At 37.5% G+C, this 21,626-nt stretch overlaps 1 protein-coding gene across 11 annotated transcripts in view; it reads right to left on the bottom strand.

The window, feature by feature from the left end:
* The window catches only part of LTBP1 (latent transforming growth factor beta binding protein 1), a 202,107-nt gene that overhangs the window by 102,678 nt on the left and 77,803 nt on the right, over window positions 1-21,626 (bottom strand). For all 11 annotated transcript variants that reach the window (XM_035557280.2, XM_035557270.2, XM_035557235.2 and 8 more), the window contains 2 exons: window positions 10,476-10,700; window positions 8,830-9,107 (listed from right to left, as the gene is read on the bottom strand). In XM_035557280.2, coding sequence (XP_035413173.1) covers window positions 8,830-9,107; window positions 10,476-10,700 — 503 coding nt within the window. The remainder of the gene's footprint in view (window positions 1-8,829; window positions 9,108-10,475; window positions 10,701-21,626) is intronic.

Here is a 21,626-nt window from a genome sequence, read left to right as displayed (position 1 = left end):
CCTTCAGTATGCTGCAGCACCTGAGCTGTTTACAGGAACTAGATTTTTCAACTAACTCCAGCTAGACGAAGTACAGTGAACTATGCTACATCTTGCTGCAATTCCGAGAATCCCCAAATCTTTCAGCTCAGGAGTACTCATGACGTCTCCTCAAGTTGGCTGCTCAAAAAACTTACAGAATTCATGGTACACAACATTGGTTTCTCCACCTGCATCTCAAGTGAGCATGCTCTAAGGAGGACCATTTTATTTTATAATTACAGCCGCTCAACTACTTTTCTAGAACTGGTACTGCTTCTCCAAAGGGGAAGCCACTGACTAAAGTCATATAGTGTGGTAGCTTGTGAGAGTCAGCTAAACCATTTTCCATTCAACTCTCCTTTCCCGCCTTGTACCTCAGTTTTACAACTCTTCTCGCTCTGAAAAGAAGTGGGAGGAATCAAGGCTGATGCTGCACCTCCCCCTATGATCTCAGAAACTGAGCATTTGGGCAGCAAGGCACATAACTAACACCCAGTGCTCCTCACAAGGTCACAGGCCTCAAGGACACATTGCAGCAGCGTGCATGTGTAGAGGCAAGACTCTACTAACTGGGAGCCAACATGCCATCATTAACTAGCCTTTTTTTCTCTTCCTAGAATAGGTGTCATTTAATAGTAGGAAATTAAAAGGAAAATAAAACAAAGCTTTAAAAAATAGAAAAGTAAAAAAGAAAGGAGGAGGAAGATGGCCTAAAGCCCACTTCGAGTTTAGGTGTGGTGCTACAGCATTTGCACTCTACTGAAAATCATGATCTCTGTGGTCATAACTTTTTCAAATTTCCATATAAAAACCATGAGCAAAAATAAGGATGCCAAATTCTGAGTCATCTGGCAACTGTGGTTTGTAGTCCTGTCAGTAAAAACTGGCAATGATTAAAGCTGCTGCTCCCACTGCCTCTATGGTGAATTAAAGCTTGAAGAATCAATGATAATTTGGTTAGTGTCCAGATCATTGTAGAAACTGGCCAGCGAGGCAAAGCAACTGCCACATGGGGCTCCTCGTGGTGTAAGATCTGTGTAATTTTGGAGCTATGCACCAGAAAAAATGACTGCTCTGCAAAGTCCTAAGCCAAGCAGAAACAGAGTTCTTCTATGGCTAATAAACCCTGATTTCTCTGGTACATCTAATAATGCTTCAGATATTTCCAACACTCGTGGCACTGCACAAGCTTTTACTAGCCAGCTACAATTTCTTAAGACGCTCCTCCTATTCTCAGCCCCTAAGCATCAATGAATTGAAGCTCTGTTTCTACAGGTCTCAAAAACTTTTAGGTAATTTCTTTCCTCTTCACAAGTCTTATCCACTTCCTACCTCCGAGAAGAACTCATTAGTTCTTCAGACAGTTTGTTCCAGTCTCTGAGTCACAAGTGACTGGAAAAGTCACTTGGGGGAATCCATAGCTATTTTTAGTTTGTCTCACTATTCAACACAACTCCAACACATAAGCATGAGCTTAAAATAAGCAGTGAAGCTAAACACTTGCACACAGCTTGCACTATGCACGAAGATGATGCCATTTTCTAAGCATAGGTTTACAATTTTCTATCCATCATCCACACGCATTTTAAACTAATCCGGCTGGTATTCCTGAGGGCTTCTGGAAAACTCCTTACAGAGGGAGAACAGATTTTCATGAATGATACATCTGTCACAAGAAATCATCTCAATTTTGAGATGATTCTGATTGGTCCAGAAGGCAAAGAAGCCATGAAGGATTGGTATAAAAGAGCTGAACTGTGCTGAAAGTGTCTCAGCAGTAGCAGCACTGTGAGGCACACATGGTACTGCTATAAAACTAAGTTCTTCCTGGGTAAAGCACTCACAGACACTGAAAGCATTGTTTTGAGTCCACATATTTTCCCCATGCGTGCCTGGGCTTCTATGCCAATATTTTATATAACTGGAGGAAGTACTGAATATTCCCACTGGTAGACTGAAATTTTGGCTGACCCTGTGCTGGTGCACAAAGGCCATCCCAAGCCACATCACCTCTTCGTTCCTTCTGTCCAGCCTCTGTCCCATCTCCACAGTGCTAACAGCCCTTGAGTTGGGCACTGCCACCAGGATTTAAGATTTTCCAATGCCAGGGAAAAGGAAGGATTATATCCTCAAAATTCCTCTGCTAAGGCAGTAGGAGGAATGTATTCAGCTCCCCATTGAAGTGCAGCAGAGAGCCAGCCTGGCAATTAGTCTCAGGGCAACCACAAAGGACTCTGGCTGAGGGACCAGAAGGTTTCCTGGGACCCCCACTCCTGCGTGACCCATCTACAAATCCCTGTCACGAGCTATTAGTTAAAACCACAATACAGGCATAAATAAAGGAGTGTCACATGATTAACTATGACTGAAATCGATAGGTGCTTTGCCTGAGTTAATAGTTAATGACTCTGGGATTCAGCTCAAAAGGCTGCATTTCACATACCACAATAGCAGAAGTGAATGGATATACTGTTTAACTTTCTGTAAACTATTCAACAGGCACAGACCTTGGATTGTTCCTTCTTTTTTCTTTCCCCTATAGGCACCACAAACAGGGTAGGAAACCTCAAACTTAATAAACCCTATTAGTGAAACAATTAACAAACACACTTAATTAGCTCAGTGACCAGGGCTGACTGACAGGTTGTTACAAATGAAGAGCATTATCCACTGCAACACTGGCGCACTAACAGGCATTGTCTCATAACCAGAGGAGAGAAACTTAAATACTTCCAGACTTTCTAAAAGAACTGGTAAAGAATTTGTTTTGGCTTAAGTAGAACATTCTTCTTAGGCAAGCAAAAATTACCCAGCTTTCTTTTATTTGAGTAATTAAAACAATGTTTAGTGTTTTTGGTATCTGATACATCTTTAATCTTCTGATATTTCAGGGTATTGATTTTGCAAAGAACCTATTGTGAATGAAACATTAATCCTGTAAATGAATCCACACTGATTTCTGACAGTCTATTTGTTTAAAAACTTCAGAAGCCAAACCATGAGCTTCAAGGAATTCCAGACAGTTATTTTATTTTATGAGATGGTATTTTTAAGACTATTCTAAAGAAAAAAAAGTTCTTTAGAAGTGCTCTAAGGGAAAAGGACCAGTATGAAGCACAGAATTTTACTTGTATCATTTTTCTTGCATTAAGAATATGAATATGGAAGTTCATTTCATAGAGCTGTCAAAAAAAAAAAAAAAAAGAAATTTAACTCCATAGGAAATGTTTTATTCAATCTGAAGTTCATCAGGGATATCTCTGTGGTTGAAGGAGTAGCTTCAGTTGGCATATTGCTATTGTCATCACCTCCAGACTACAGACACTATGATCATATTACATACAGTAGGATAGATAGATTAGGTTATGCATTAAGAGCTATCAACACACTTTGCTGCTCTGATTTCTAACTCCAAGAGTTTAATGCCTTTGTTTTATATTCCCTATTGGGAAAACAAAAATCAGCAGTGATCTAAGCCCAGTTCCTAAACATTTTATGTATTTTCTGTAATTTAAGTACACAGTCAATATATGTCCTTGTGTGAATCCAGATAAGTAAACGCCTAATGACTTGAGGTCAGAATCTTTATCATGATAAAACCGACAATTTCTGAACTTTTCTGGCTGCCATCTATCACTTGGCTTATTTCATTTTCTATCAAGTTTAACAGCAGAGAGGAGGGGGTCTCACACTTCACAATACCAGCACAACTCCAATCCAAGCGTCCTTCTCAATGGAGCTGTAACAAGTGTAGAGCTTTTCTACACCACCTCTCAAAGCCTTTTGCAAGGGAAACACAAAGCATCACTCAGCAAACAACTGACAAGTGAACATATCATCCCCTGAACACTGTGGCGTGGAACTGGTGTGAAATTAAAGAAACCTCCAATAAGCGGGTCAGAAGAGAGCACTTTTAACTGAAGTTACAACAGTGATCATTTCAGAGAGCAGACCACCCACTCTTAGCAGTTGCACCAGCACAACCGAGACAGTGAAAAGGAATGAACAAGCACAGGCAAATGTGACTCCTAGCCAGCATCTCTTCCAGACATTTGGTCTATGTCACCTCCAGCCAGGTAAGCAACTTCAAATCTGTCTCTCCTTAAAATGAGAAGTCTTTCTGATTTTGTCTTTAAGTTATAGATGCTGAGATCACCAGAAGTCTCCTTCAGTAAAACTGATATTTAAAAATATCTGCTAAAGAGAAAAAAAGTTAAAGAGCTTTGCCAATTCCTTGATGCTTTGCAAAAAATGCCTTGCTCTTTACAGTTATGCAAAAGAGAGACCAAACCAATTCTGAGGGGGAGCTAAAAACAAACAACTTTGAGAAAACCCTGGTGCTTAATTCCCTTCATATGAATTTTGCCAGGTAGTAGGCATCTACATTCTTTTCTCAATTTAAATGCAAGGTAATAATAAAGTAAATTTAACAGGACTTGAGATTAAACCATAATTGTTACTAGGTGCACCACTGACACTGTAAAAGTATTTTGGGAAATAACAAGATATTCTGTATCATAATAAAGGCATTTTTATTAGAATTACAATGAAAAGCAGCTGAAGAGGAGGAATTGAAAAGAAAAAAAATGAATCATCCTTATTCGCTTGCTTTTTAAATAGGACTCATAGAATCAGTGCTCTAAGATGACCAACTCCTTGGATTTCAGAAACACAGACATAACATGGCTGTAGAGGACCTTTCAAAACATCATGCCCAATGTCTAGCTTTGGAAGGCACTGTAGCATACAGTGGTGTCTACAAATATATTGCCCTTTACCTGAAGTAGGATTTTTGTCCTACTGCTCCCACTGTATCTGTTTTCTGACTTCAGGTCTCTATTTTCTCAACATCAGTTACAAAAACCATATCTTGTTTTGTATAAAGAGTTTGATCCCTGTATTTCTAAGACAACACTCAGTTTCTGGTCGGCAGGTTAACCACCAGTTCGTGATACACTCTGTAAAAATCTTCTTGATATTAGGAAAATATTTGATGAACCACTACTTTTGTATGCGACGTATCATAGTAAGCTATCACGTAACATGGAAAGCAACCCTGGAGCAATCATTGTAACATCTCCCAGAGGGTAAATACTTGTTAAGTGTGCCAATCAGAGAAGAGAGGCAGCCAGGATAAGTGAATTTACTCGAGTAGAAAAAGAGCCATCCAGAACATTATTTTTTCTTCCTACATTTTTAAAAAAATTGTAATATTAGTACTACTTCTATAGCTCCTCTTTCCACTATATTTCCCAATGCTGAGGACACTCCAGAAAACAGTCACAATCAAGCAACGCATACATGTGTGTGTTTGTATTTATGAAAACATAGGTTTTCATTTATCTATCCTACTTAAAATAGGAAGTATCATTCCTCTAGCCCCTCTTACTCACTCTCTTCCTCTTCCTCTGTCCTCTCAGTTTTGAGACTGCCATATTTTCACTTATCTTTTAGTATCCTTTTCTCATGGTAACTGCCTTTGGTTATTAGTCACTTATAACACAAGTGAGCAAACAAGAGGCCTAGAAGAATTTCTGTGTTCTGAATTCGGAGTGAACTGAGGCTTGAGAATATGACCGGGCTCTTCAACTGTCTGTAGCATAATGTCCTCCAAGCTTTGTTTCAGGATGGCTCCAGCTGCTAAACTGAACAGTATGCACTGACTAAACTGCAGAAAACACGCCCTGGCTGCCTTGGGATTTGAGTATAGCAACTACCTTACTGTTTTTGCAGGACTACTGTTTTTGAATAAGACAAATTAAAGGAATTTAACTAAGGTGGGGTGAGGAAGAATGCGTTGGGAGACTACAAATATTCCACAGAAGGTTGTGGAAAAAAAAGACAAAGCAATTAGAAACAAATGATCTGATTTTAAAGAAATTCAAGGAAAAAGATGGAGAGAACAAAGAGTAATAAAAATAAATAAATTGAAGTAGAGAAACATAAAATGATAGAGGTTACACACACACAAGTAGTAAAGATTCTGATATGTTCGGTCCAGGCTAAAAACACAGGATAAAAACATCAAGTTCTGCCAAGTCTTTATTAACTTGGTTGATTTGCCTACAAGAGGCCACACACACGTCCTCCCATCATTCTGTTCTATAGACAGTAAAGTCACCTCTGGTCCCAGGATATTTAATATAACATTACTGAAGCCAAATATACAACCCACCCTGCAAAAAAATGTATAAACACTGATGATCGTTGAAAACAGTAAGGATACCAAAATTATCCAGCCTAAACTCCAGAAACAACTTGCAACACATTGCCACTAGAAGGAAAGCACAGTTCAGCAGCTTGTCTGAACAAATTAGAGAACGCTCATATTTAGCAAAGCAAATATCAAAAAACCAGAAAACCAAATTATTTTAGAACAGGATTAAAGAAAAATAGGTGTCTTTCCCAGCTCAAGGTATATTTACAATATGCAAATAAACAATATTCATTGCCTGACTGTAGGAAAAACGTATTTCAGTTCCAAATTTGAAAGGTGAATGAGTCACTTGAATCTACATTTATGGGAAGGTCTTAAATAAAAGCTCTACAAAATGCCACCCTACAACTCTAACTCTACATGGAACTATTAAATTAAATACCAAAGGCCTCTAAAAAACCTTACTAAGCTTTTCTCCAAAACTAATGCTGAATGGATGAATGAAGTTTTTTTTTAAAAAAAAGGAATGCATTATTCTAATCTAGGAGGCACTACTCCTTGAGAGCACTGCAAAGGCATAGTTTTTCAGGAATAGTGTAAAAAACATTACAAAAATTGGAGACTAAGTATTTTAGTAGGATTCTGAATCAAACATGAAGAAAATACAAATATATCTCCCCTTTCCTCTCCTTTTAAAAAGGGAGCAAATTACTGTCTTCTAGTGAGTGCAGATTAAGCTTTAGTTTTAAAACCAGTGTAATGTGAGGGGCAAGCATAGCACACTGATCATTTGGGATACAACATTTGAAATATCCCACTCAACCATGTGGCAGAAAGAACAGACATTAAATTTATTCACTGTAATAAGTAAGAAATAAAAGATGAAGCACTCATTGCCAAGTCTAACATTCTGAGGAAGGAATTTTGTCTTCCTCTATATATGAGCACAAATACAAGTATGAATAAATAATAATAAACCACTAAGTATGATAAATTATTTCCAGCATTTTAAGATTCCACATGATAATGCCATATTTGTTAGAGCTCTCACTCGTAGGAAACAGAAAGTGTGTTTGACACAGGCACAGCTTCTTTAAGTAAAACCCATAAACTTGCAGTTAAACATATGCTTCAACACTTGCCAGAATCAGGTTCCCAAAGAAAATGTTAAAGTTTTTACTATTCCTGAAACAGACAAGCATGAAGATTTCATCAGTATAAATTAATACTGTGGATTCCAAATCAAGAATTCAACAATTAATGAACAATAACCTTTAATGCTCCATTTGCTAGCTTAATTGTGATTTTTTTAAATTTTAAAATTTTAAAGTTAAATTAAAAAAAATAAAATTGGGGGGGCATGATGATGTTAATTTCATAGCATTTTTCAGAATTAATTATTTAAAAAAAAATCACGTGATGGTATTGCATCAGTAGGTTTTGGGATTTTTAATTCCACAAAAATGGCTTCTGAAACTAGGTTTAATTTTTTCACTAGTAAGAATGCTATGACAATTAGAAAATTTAGCTGCCAATGTCTAACAATTGCCTGCAGAATATATCGGAAATAGATATATTTGTAGATGTTTGTAAGTTGGACAACTTTATGTGCATGCTACTTGAAAGACCAAAAGCTAACTGACCTTCCTGATGAATTTAAGTTTCTGCTTCACATCATATAGATAATACAAATCTTCAATGTAACAGTCACCTTTTTTTTTTTTTTTTTTTGCCTGAGTAAAACAACATATTCATTCTCTAGCATCAACCCTCAAAACAGATGAGTGTTTTTTTTTTAAATCTCCCCACAAATTTCAGACTGAGGCACACATTGAGTGTAATTCAGTCTGAAAAATACAATTTTGGCAAGGTGGTAAAGCGATAGATGATAGGGTCTGACTAACTTTTTTGCAATCTATTCATATGTATATTTTCCCTCTCTGTATAGCTACATAAATATGAAAATACGGAAAAATGATAATGCTGTATTGCTTGAAGTGTTTTCAACAGCTGAAAGAATACACAATTTTTAATAGTCATATATAAGACACTGGTGAGAACACGCTATTTTAAAATGAACTAAGGTTTTAATGCTTTAGCAAACCCTCAGTTGGCTTTCACGATTTTTCTACCCCATTCAGTGGTCACATTTCAACAGATTCAAACCATTAGCCTACAATACGGTCAAACATACAAAGTTGTTGAATAGGAATTTTGGAGAAAACTGCAACTCTTTGAAACCCCCATGGCTGTTGAAAAGCACAAGCAAAGATGTTCATTAAAGTAAAGGACAGTCCAAGCTGTGGAAGATGGTGTAACCTTAGTAGTTTGATCAGGAGATGAAGCTACAACATGAGTCGTGTTTTTATTTGGAGAAATAGCTTATAAACGGAGAAATTATAGCTAGAATACCTGAAATAAAAACATCAGAGATACAAGTTTACAGAAAATAAACAGATTAGCTTTAAGAAGAAGAAGGTTCAGCAGAATATTACTTGCTAAAACATTCTAAAATCCATTCTCAAAAAAATTTTCTTTGGAAAAGAATGTCAAATACATCTTTTCCCTGTGATTGGTGAAAAATTATTTCAATCTTTCATAATATTGTTTTAAAGGTACCTGTCTGAAAAATCTAAGCCAACATTTCTTACCTGTGTTCCAATAGTCTCCTGGAAGCAGCGTCCAAGCTGAGTTTTAACTGAAACAGGAAACACATGAGGAATGGGTTGTTGATTTGTGTAAGTAGTATGTCCTTTCTGGGTCTTCTGATATGGAAGACCTTGGTAAGAGACCTGTGGATGTCCTGGCTGAGGTACTTTCGTTTTTTGTCCTGTTGATGCGCTGTCAATTCTTGAAACTTGATGTATCTGAACTGAGGCTTCAGGGGGATGTTTCACGTGGATATTCACTATGTTAGGAGGGAACTTCACTAAAGTAATTGAAAGAAAAACACATAAGAAAAATTAGTAATAAAACACATCAAGAGATCCCAGGTACCTTTAAGATGCTTCTTTTTTGCACATTAGAATTTGGATAAATTGCCTCAAACTGACAAAAATACAGACAACACCCAAATTTGGGGTTAGAGGGAAAGCTGAAAGAACACAGAGTCTGATTTCTTGAAACCAAGAAAATGAAAACTCTTCACATAGGAAAGAAAGACATTATAGGATTGTAAAGACTGCTATATAAACATGGGTGTCCAAATTGGCTGGTGTGACATTAATATTTGTGGTCGTACTTTGTGAAAAGAATCCCATTCAAAGTTCCAAAACTCAAACTCTACTGGGTTATTTTTGGATATATAGTAAGTTTTATTGTCTTTTTCAGATCCATCATCTTTCTCTGGAACACAGAAAAAGCTTCAGATTTCATTCCTTCACCTTTATATACCTGCCAAGTCCTGAGTTTGCCCCTGTAACAGTTGCCAGCATCTCAACCATCTAAAACCACCACTCCCTTCACTGAACTTTGAGTTCAGGATTTGGCAGATAAAAAGGGAGGAAATGTTTTTTCATATACTTCTGTTTTTAAATACAGTTGTAGCTTTAAGTATGACTATATAGATTGAGAACCTCCGGTCAATTAATGTGTACTTCTGTTTATGAGCCTCAAACCCCTTTTCATGGAAGCATAAAATGCCCTTAAAACATGCAACTCAATTGAATACTTGAGGGGAGAAGATTAATTAAGTTCTGCTAATTAAGTTCTATTGCAGGTAAATGTACAGGGAAAAGACACAGAATAAGAAGTAAGGCTCTTCATGGCTATTAGAGAGGACTGTTTTTGCTGGTTAAAGAATATTTTTATTGTCCACCATTTTGTCTAAAATAATTTGAACTGGAATCAAATAGCCACAAAAATAAATTTCTGCTCTGCTAACTGTTTAGACAAACATATTCTCTTATTCTCCCTTTCCAACCCCCATTTTTTTTTTTTTTTTTTAAGTTGGAAAAGTTTTAGGGATCTGTAGGGACTAACACTACAACATGGCTGAGGAAAATATTTTATCTACCCTTCTTCACAGCATTTATGTAGCAGTAGGAAAACCTCTTTTTTTTTTCTATGATATTGTTATATTACATGGAAACACTGTTCTGTTTAATTGAATCATATCATGGCCATCCTACATTAAAAAGCTGACCACAGAATTAACTTAAGGACTGTACCAAATGATATAACAAATATAAACATAGATTACATATTTAGTTTTACATTAGATTTAAATTTTACTAAATTGAAATGTAAATAACCTCAATTCCAAATGAAAAAAAAAAAACAACAAGAAAAAAGTTACCTTTTACACCTTGTTGTCCAGACATTGTCAGTGGTAAAGTATGAGTCGAGTGGATAACTTGAGATCCTACAGCCTTGTTCACCTGTTGTGGGTGGTGATACAGTTTTGGAGTATTGGCACTCTGCACAGGGATCTGACAAAGTTTACCAGTGTAATTAGGAGGGCACTGGCATTTATCTCTAGAACTGCACTGGCCTCCATTCATGCATGGAAGGTGGCAAATAACTGAAATGGAAACAGAAAGAAAAATCTAGTTAATTACTTCAGCTGTAATTACAGTTAATATTATCTGACTACATTTGACACAGCAGTTGAGGAAGAAGGGAAAAGGGCTGGAGCCCTTTATTCTTCTGACATCTGAGGAACAACTATCCCTCTGACACACGCTTTTGATTGCCTTGTGGTAGAACCACTTCCCTTCCCCTCCTTGTGACCTCTGCCTGGTTCACATCTTCTCTCCATGACAAACACAGCAAGTACATTCTTCTATTAGAGATCCCAGCTATTTTATTTCATTATGCTGTTACAAGACACTAAATGAATGCTGTGCCTGGCTGGGCCTCTTATTCACGCTTCTGTACAGGTATTCCTATTTAGTCATCCTCCCATTTCTGTAAAGCTTGGACCACCTCAGGAAGACAGGGAAAAAGCCTCACTGGAGAATATATAGTACTGGAAATAAATCTTCCATTTTCACTGTAAGCCTTAGCTGTTCTCTGAAAAACCATGTCTTACTGAGTGTCCAAATTTTTGCTCAACATTTCTCTCTCAGATAAAAGATTTTGTATACCTGCCTATAAAAACTGTAAAAATAAAAATTCTACTCAAACGATTTCAGAGATACTTTAACTCCAATATAAAGAGAAGGGTTATTACTTCTGTTTCAGTCACTACTTGCACACTTACAGCAATGTAAATTACCAGATGAAACATTAAAATTATCAACATTAAATGAAAAATATTTCTTAACTCGTATACAAACAGTAATAGACATGGTTCAGCACAACCTAAAAATATGATTTGGGACTTCATAAGCAACTACAATCTAGCTGAGCTGTCAACGTTTTCAAGAATTAAATGATACAAAAGCAACAGAAAAAATACCTTAATATCTGTTAAAGACAAACTACGGTCATTTTTTTCAGAAAAATAACAAAGTATCTATTCACCAGTTCTCAGTTTAAAGATAAGATTTTGGTTGTAAAAATATATATTTTTTAAAAATCTAGACTTTGCAGTAATTCTGACAATTTGCTGAATTGGTATTGCTCAGTTTATATTGAATTACAATAAAAATGAGATAATGCAAGGTAATTATGAACCTAGAGCTTGGAGTACAGTCCAAGTGGTGTAATCTCTGGACAACCACAGCCTATGGCCATTATTAACACTATTAAATATCAGCATTGGAAAAAGAACCTGTGTGTTAAGTGTCGCAAGAAGACAAAGCAGCCCATGGAGCTCCAAGCCAGCTGTGTAATTCACTTGGCCCAGGAGAAGTGCTACAGCAATGCAGCGACCAGACTGGCTTGGAGCAGAGCACCATCAGATTGCCCTGACAAGATGTGGGATGTGCACGCCTCATCACCAGATAGGTTGGCACATATGTGTAAACAACCAAAAATGTTTTTCCATTCTATTCTGCAAATGTGCGCTTAATATTTTTATCATCTTATCTCATATTTTCATTTCATATAAACTGACTAAAAGTACTTCAAGCTGCAGCACTGCAAATTGGCAGTGAGAGGCCTAGTCACCTTGAGAAGACCATCCTCTCCAGGAGAAGGCCGTTGTTGATCCAGGCTTATGAAAGATGGCCTTGCAGAACAGCCATTACTTCAGGGCAAAAAGAAAGGTGTTTGATCCCGTCAGTAATGAAAGCAAGATCTCTCTCTCACTCACACATCATTTCTCCCTGAACTGCCACAAATGAGCAGGTTTACCACATTGGCGACAATGCACAAAGATTTTCAGGTGCTTGTAAAGATCTGTCTGAGCAAGGCTGAAAGCAAACAGGGAAAACTATTGGATTTCCTGCAGAAGTAATATTGCACAATGAAACAGCGTCAAGTAGCATCATGATGATAGCAATTTGGCATTTGAAAGAAGTATGGTGAAAAAAAGGCAAACAAAGGGTCTCACTGAGGAAGCCTTTAAAAAGCCTAACCCATCAACTTTCTTCCCTCTCTTCCCAGCCCTGAGGCAACAAGGTAACATGAAATACAGCCTTTAAAAAATAATACAAATGTACTCAGTATTTCCACCAAAACCATTTTTTTTCTTCTGAGCTCCCATTCCTGTAAAGCGGTTGGTTTGTGGAAGGCAGTGTAGCTGGGTACCTCTCCTTGACCAAGTGCTCCTCCCCCGAAGCGGCACCAAAAGCTTTGCTTCAAAGCAAAGGGTTGTGCTAAACATACTGAGTAGGAAGATATCAACAGAAAAGGGTTCCTTCATGTCCTCTTCAGAATGGTTTGCTGTGGTTATTCACACAAGTAACTTGTGCAATTAAGTGCAAACAAACACTACTGAAAGGCCAAGTATGAGGTAAATAGTGAAAAATGTTTAATTTCTCTGTATTACCATATCAACAGAAAAAAAAAATCACTAAGTCAACTGATTAATGTGTTGATTTACACCTCCTGAGGGTCTGGCCTAGCGCATGAGAAATGAACTTTAAATGGGAATATATGAAATAGATTCTGAAAATATAAAATTATACAATAAAAAAAAAATCTTAATTATACAATTCTAATGCATACATTCTATTTGTTCTTATGTGGTTATGTCCAGACTAAACTTGATAATCTCGAATTGCAAACATTATGAGTAATGCAGAACTTTGTCAAAAGATTGAAGACTGAAACACATTGAAATAAAATATTTGGTAATTTTAAATAGGCATAATAGGCATATACATGTTAATTGTGATGTTTCCTCAGAAGTCTATGTACAGGGGAAAGGACTACATTTAATTATAACGCTGGTGTTAGAAATCACAGGCAGGTAATTTCACCAGAGCTAGGATTATAATGCAGACAAATCAAGAAAAGTGAGCTGAAAGGGAGTAAGCCTCCGAAAAGGCAGAGAGAGGAAATGCTACTTTTCTTTGACAAGGCTCTGGGAATCACAGGTCAACAAAGGGCAAAGAGCCTTGGGGAAAGGACCACTTAAGACAGGAACTGGATACAAAGCCAGTGGATGTTTGAACAGCTCAACTTCTGAAAAAAAAAATTTTGCTTTTAGTCATTGAGCTTAAAGAACTTAAACAGAACAGGTCAACGCTGCCAGCAGGCATAGAGGACATTCTCAGCAAAACACAGGCCAGGTGCTGGGAGAGACCATTAGAATATGCTGGTCTTGCACGTATGTTAACAACTGGCATTCAGACAAAAGGCCCATTGGAGCCAGATTTTCATTGGGCTGCTCCTCTTCTCCTCTGAAGTGTGTATGTGTGTGGGAGGGGTAACAATATCCATTACGGTGTGAAATAGCTGCCTGAAGCCTGATAAAAAAAACATGGGAGATAGGCCTGCACAAGACAACAAGAAATTTCAGTTCACATGTGGGTATCTTACAAACAAAACAATAAGCATTAATGGACCTATGAAAGGTAACAGATTCTTCACTTTACACAAGTGAACACTTGTAAACCAAATCTCTCAGCTGTGTATTAAGGATCTGCCAACATTTGAATGAACAAATTTAACAGTTTGTTTATATAAATGAACACCCACCCTCTAGAGATACGGAGACTGGTTTAAGGAGCTACAAACATTTTAAGTTTTCTCCTCATTCTTGAGCAATTAATTGATAATAACAAGCTTTGATTTTTCTGGTATCCCAAGGCCTTGATTACCCACATCTGGCACAGTTTGGTGGGGTGCCGTGTTGAGATGCCCCCATATAGAGTCTCTGAAAGGCTAGATGCAGAGAAAAAGGAGAAACTTTGCAACACGAATCCCGATAAAGTTGCCATGGCTATGGATTGGAAACACAAGAACAGGGCGCAAATCATGAACAAAGAAACTGAAACCACTGATACTCCATTTGCAACTGTAATTACATCACTTGTTTTCAAGATACTCAGACGACCTTGAACAGCTCCAAATAAACTAATTTAATCAAGTCTGAATGTTTTTGTTTAATCAAAATAATGTGTAACAAAACAAATTTCAAGGACCTAAATCCTCCTAATCCTTAGAAACAAGCCCATACGTACCCAAACGAACCCTGAACCCTGAGGATGTATGACAACTCCCTTCCTGTAACCAAAGTGTTGAAGAAAATGAAGATAACTTTTGAAATGTTCCTCATCTAGCTTTCCAAATTCCTTTTCATATGCACTTCAGAGAACACGCAAGTCTCTCTCTAACTTCCCCTCACCACTCTGCCTTTTCTACTTACATGCTATCAACTGTTTAAGTGTAAGCACTATTCAATTACATCAACAGGCTCTGCAAGGAAAACTTTAATACTGCTCATTAGATCACAATATTTCCATGAATTAATAGATTAATTTTGTCTGAGTACTACAAAGCTATCCAACATTACACTACACATCTCACAGCAGTTCGTGCATCTTTCTTCCCTCCTGTTAACTAAGTATACAAAAAGTAAAAGAACTAGCACACAGATCTTCCAAGCAACTTTTTATAGGAAAGAAGCCATTATATTCACTGAAGGGAAGCACTACCATATAAAATGATATTCTTGCAACATGGTGCTTAGGAAAAAGTCCAAACGCTGAGGTCTTATATAAAGTTCTGTGCAATCACTCCAGACCTAAGTGCAGAAACTAACAGAAATCCAAAGAAGCACTGATGGCTGGGGATCCAGCAGCAGGTGAAAAATGCTCTTTCCTGCTCACCATCGATAAAAGGGGAAGTGATGTCCTGCTCACATGAATAGCCTGTTTACCATCCACAAATCCCTGTGGTGGTAAAACACCACCACAATTCACTGAAATAGTGAGGCCAGCACCATATTTGGTGCTGGGCATAAACAAACCTGTAGAACTGGTGATGGGTGGGTTGAGCCCCAACTCTTCTGCTACTGCTGAGAGAGGAGTCAGGATAAGTGACAAATGAGTGTCATGTGAAGGGTGAATTCTCCCTGTCACAGGACTTGTTAATGAAATCGCTATTATTCAAGCAATGACAAGGGGATGAAAACTGGTTTTGAGGGTCTCCTCTGTTTTCCTTTGTTGTTTATAAACAAGATTGTATTCAATGACCTAAGGATAAAGTAGATTAATATACTATAATTTGCATAATAACATGCAGTTATGCTTTTTTAAAAGCATATTTCAAAATAAAAATGTTCCTGGAAAATCAGTGCATAAAATGTGGGTAGAATGACAGCACAGGCTTCCTCAGTTAAGTAAAAGAAATATAATGAGAGTTGTCATATAGAAATCTCTGTAGTAAATAACTTGAATTAGTTCATTACTAGTTTAATTAGATATAAGCTTACATAAATGTAGATTCGCCTGAAATGGCATGGCTTTAAACATGCAAGATGTTTACAATGACTAATTGTAAACTAGTAGGAATGATAGAAAATAAAATAGCATAGGTAGAGGGCGTACTTCCAAGAATGTCCCTGCTGAAGTAAGTTTCTTTATATCAGTCTGTTTTTTATCAGACTTCCTGGATACCATTTGTGAATAAGAACACCAAAACCTAGTTTACATACTCCCAGGATTTTCTTTCTCCTTATTCTGAGCTTCTGCAGTTATAATTACTGTCAACAAACTACATTCAAATTTGTTACTCGTGTTCCTCCACATGTAAAATCCCATCAATTTTTAATCTTTGTACAAGAAACTACATGCACTCACTGAAGCGACTACTGCATTTTAACATTCACATTTATTGAGAGAGAAGTAAATCAACTAAAAATGTTTACAAGAGGAATGTTACAAGGTAGTATTTTCCTTTATGCCAGACTTGGCCAGATAACGATAGAGGAACTATATTGAATGCGCTCCCTTATACTGTCACCTTCATACTGCCTATTATAACAGATGTGTGAAAATTCTAATAAGAATCTTATCAAATAAATTTTTACTCTGAATGCTGCAATGCAAGAACAGAAATTGACCTAAAAAGCTGAATGTGATACTGAAGGAACTTCAGAAGCTTCCTCTGGAAAGAAAGTTAAGATCTGCAACACTGGATGGAAAAACAAAACAGCAACCTACTTCAAACTTATCTGCATAAGCAAAAATATGCAGCCATTAAGCTGGGTTCTCAGCTATCATGAATTAATGTGATCACTGACTTTTTTAGAATTAATCTGTTTACAGCCTCTGTTGATCAGTCTTTTATCTTTCAACTATTATTACAAAGGGATGTTTCAGAAACTAACAGTTGGGAATAGGGTCTTAAGTACTGCAGTTCATCCAGACAAGGAAACCAAATTATTGCCAAAATAAACAAGCTTTGTGGTGTTATTCCTGTCTGGATCAGGCATGTTCAGAAAAAGAAAAAAAGACTCTCTCAAAGAAAATCAAGTTAGCCACAAAGAACAGTCCTGAAGTTCACCATTTCCCAAACCAATCTTTTCTGTACATAAATGTTATTTTCAGCATGTAAAAATATTATCTTACATTTGCACTACTAAAATAATTAAAAAAACCACTTAGGGATATATGCAGAATTATGACATAGCTCAGGAATGATATCCCATTCACATACTATTAATATGCCCCCCTCACACAAAATAATATTAATGCTAAGCTAATTAGCAGGGTCTTTTCATTGGTTTATTGCTAACTACACATGACATTTCAAGATTGTTAACATTAAAGATGTAAGCAAACGTTAGATTCAAAGGATATACCTGACTATTAGGGAATTCTTGAGAAAGAATGAATCACACTCGGTAAGGACAACTGTCTTTACTTCCCTCTAATCCAGCTGCAACCACATTCCTTCCTGTTAGGAAGACCAAAGCAGCAGGCTGCCTCCAAAATACCCCAGAATCTTTGAGGGTTGAATTCAAAGCACTGTTCTTAGCTTCAGTCTAGTCTCGTGAAGTTGATAGAGCTGTGAGTCGCTAATAACAAATAGTAGTTGCTTAAGACGCCTGGACAGGCATGATTTTAGATTTTAAAATATGCTGCCAAGGATCCTAGGGAATTGCTCTTGCTCTGGAAGGATTTGTCTGCTCAACAGATAAAATAAACAAGCTCCCAAACAGCCTTCTCTTTCTGTCATTCTCTCTACTCCATGAAATGCCACATTGCACATACTTGAAAAAAAAAAAAAAAAAAAAAAGACATTGCAGTAAGGAAGCTCAATAGCTGCCATGATGCCTTTGGCTAGAGATTTTAAAATTGCTGAGTGTTTACATTGGTGCAGAAAAACCTTACTGATACACTATGTCGCTGTTGCAGACATGACAATTTTCAGGCTGCAGTTATACCATTCTGCAAAATAAACTTTCTACATTCTTTCACAGACAAACCTCCATTTTCCTTGCACTGAAAACTTAGTTCCACAACCAAGAACTATAACGGTTGGATTTTTTAAATTCTACTACAGATCTACAATAATACATTTAAATTAAACAGAAAAAATAAGAAATATTTAAATAATAAGATACATTTCTTTAAATTAATTGTACTTTCCTAGATCTTTTCAAACTCCTCCATGTACCACTATCAGCATTAAGATTTAATAAATCATGCAGTGCATTAAAGCCTAATTAGAGGAATATCTATGATGCTACTTAATGCAGCACTACTACATGGCAATTACCAAGGAAAGCAAGTGGAAGAAAATTTCACAAAATCAGATTACCTATATCTTCAGGCATTTTATGCATTTCTATCTCCCAACAGCAAACTCTCCATTTAAAATCCATTCTCTCAGTTGGGAAGTACAGGCTCAGCTTCTGGGATGATCATTATCTCCATGAGTAATTGAGCTTTCTGTGAGCTGCTGAAAGGCTGTCTAACAATTAGCATCACTTAGTGGTTGTGTCAACTCACTGTAAACAAGGTGCAGTATGTGTAACAAATTAGGTATACACTAGAAGTTTCTATATATGAAAAAAGGGAAGGGATGCTGTCATTACTGGAAATGAAAAGCATTGAGATTCTATCCAAGGATAAAGTCAGAGTCCATTAGGACTCTGTTGCCTTAGTTCTTTCTACTATTTTATGGGATTGCTTATTGACATGAACAATCTCATGAATTCCAGAGAGGCTGCTCCCACGGAGCATGCTTGGCTCAGCTGTCTTACGAGCTCTCTAACAATGACCCCCAAACCATCCACATGAAGGACAGTCACCTTCCCTGGAGCTCCCCACTCTTGAAGGCAGTGTGGCTCTGAGAGAGTGAGGGAAGTAACCTGCACATCAGACTGCAGGACTGGAATGGGGGTCCCAGTCCTCAGAAAGGGCCTTACACCTAGAAATTAAGTAATATTAGATGCATGAGGCCAAGGCATGAAGCCAGTTAAGGAACTGGCAGAAGCCAGTTAAGGAACAGAAAACGAAAGTAAGTCTTGGGTGTTTACTAATGGAGCTGTGTGTCTAAATCCCCACTGTTAACAACAAATTCTCCCAGGGTAGTCAATACAGTCAATGTACCCAAGAGAGCTGCTCAACTGACCAATTTTAAGTGGCTTTATCAGAGCGAGCTGAACAAATTTCTAAACCTCCACAGATGGTAATGAAAGTTTCAGCATGCACCTCACATGTGGATGCTGATGTTTAGGCTGTCTCAGTCTATAAGCTGAGTCCCACTGTGTGTCCATTTTTCATTATAAAAGCATAACAGTAGTGGACTATCAGTCGTTCTTCAATGGAGACTACATTGTCACGTATCAGGAGATCCTGCCACTGAAAACTGAGGAGGGAGTTGTAGATCATGAAGGACAAGGTAGCAAAACATTTTAGAGAAATAAACATGTGTTGAGTGAGCATCATGATCATGAAGAAACCTAAAACTAACACACAATATAATTTCGCTGTACGACTGACAGGTCTTCCACAGTTTTAAACCAAGTACTATGAAAAACTCATGCAGAAAAGCTGGATGTTAGTGACTTGGTGAAGATATATACACAAAGCAAACCAAGAGGCAACAGATGTGCACCCAGGTGTTCCAACCATCTCTCGATGTGGGTCCAAAAGTTGACTCTCTCATAGGACCTGTATCACCTCCAAGATCATTGGATGAGGAGCCTGCTACCCTGAGGCATGTCAAATGCTATCATGGGCCTGTGTGTAGGTGACTGAAATGAACACCATCTGACCAACAGCTCCCCACAATGCTATTACAGCGTGGAAGAAATAGGATGGATGGAAAATAGTATTAGATTATTCAAATGCTATCAGAAAAATTAAAGGCATGCTCTGTCATGGAAAATGGCCTAAAGTTCTGGTTACCAAACATAAAAAGGGTATAGCAAAAATGGTAGTTGAGAAATAATTGACAGGAGGATTCTGGCTCACTAACATCCATGATGCTCACAGTCACTCTTTGCTAAATCTGCTTCCAATATTTTCAACATCTGAGATGACTCAGACGCTATTTTTGGAGGGAAGTGGATAGAGTGTTAAGGGATGACTTACTCCTATCCTGATTACACTTGTAGAATCTATTCATTTTATTAGCGCTGATGCTGATATGTTGAATATGACAAAGACATGCCTAGAATCTGGGTACTAAGGAAAAAACATGAGTTGCTGTTTATTGGGAATTAATGCATTGCAAATGGCCAGTATCAGACCTTCGATAAAGATGCCAACAGATACAGACAAGGTACTTTAGTCATTTCTTCAGATTTCTACAATATGCTGGTATGAATTTTCCTTTTTGTTAAAGACATGCAACTGAACTAAAATCTCTAGTGAGGCCAGGCTTGAAAACATAGCAAGTTAGCAACATGGTTTAAAACCATCATTCTTAAAACTTTCCTGCAGAATACAAATGTGTATATATATATTGCAAAACGGTATGCTGCAGTATAAATATTTCACAGGTATCATTTTGAGCAGTCCAGAATAAATTACCATTGTCAAAGAGAATACTGAAATCAGCGTACCCTGTGTCTGATGAAAACTAATGGTTCCTATGTTCCCCATACTTTTAAGGCTCTTGCTAGTCTGTAGAGCGTATGTGTGCCTGAGCATGCATAATATAACGTGTATTAGTTAATCTTAATACATCTGTTTTCAATAAACTGAGAAAGATTTCAACAGGACAGATATCTAACAGGCATCTTCATTGCTACAGGATCCTACCAGCATGCACTCTTCCCTTCTGGTGCCAGCTGAGCAGCCGTAGCCACCTTGAAGCACTACAAGATTAATGAGTTACTGGACCATAATGGCACTAAGCTGTTAGTGCTTCTGCACTGGTACAACCTGTTGATGTCACTGAATGGATCCTCTGCTCTGATAACAGAATATTAGGCTGTTTCTAAAAGATGTACTGGACTCTTGGAGTAAAAAAAAAATAGTAACAGACAGTAGCACAAGGCAGAGAAAAGAGATACTCTTAGACATCAAGCTACTTGGATACTATCAGACAGAATGGAAAAATGTCTTGAGAAACATTTAAACTATGTGGCCACACCTCTGTTATGCAACGGCTCTGAAGACCACAGAAGTAGTAGAGCTGACACTAGCCAGGGATGTCAGCTTCATTACAATTTCTGGCAACCGAGCAATAGATATGTAAGCTGAGATCCATCCCATTTAACCTGTGCCTTTTTGAGCCAACTAAGTCAGGAGTGTTTATACCTGAGATTTCCCACTCTTGTCTGTGAAGAGAGGCTCAACCAGAAGGCTATTCGGGTCACCAGTGGGACAATCTGCCATACAGGTATGTCTTGACCCAGGAACCTCCATATGGCTTGGTGAGTGGGGTGAACCCCCAGCCTTAGATCCAAAGGTCTAGGAGCACTGATCTACTGCACCCCACACCACAAGACAGCTTTAAGTTTCAAAGAGAAAAAAGAAAAGCCACAAAAAATGCAGTCATTAAAAAACAAACAAATATATTTCTAATGTCAGCAGACTGCTCTCCAATTACCGTAACATTACCATAGTGCTCATTTTTGTGTGAAAAAGTTTATAAGAAGAAAAAAGTAGGAATAGGCTCTTTCAAGTGGATACCCATTAACATAAAATAA

The sequence above is a fragment of the Cygnus atratus genome, chromosome 3, assembly GCF_013377495.2.
Source record: "Cygnus atratus isolate AKBS03 ecotype Queensland, Australia chromosome 3, CAtr_DNAZoo_HiC_assembly, whole genome shotgun sequence".
In the NCBI taxonomy this organism is placed as follows: Eukaryota; Metazoa; Chordata; class Aves; order Anseriformes; family Anatidae; genus Cygnus; species Cygnus atratus.
Note: the sequence above shows the minus strand (reverse complement) of the source record. Positions and strands in the feature narration are given on the sequence as shown.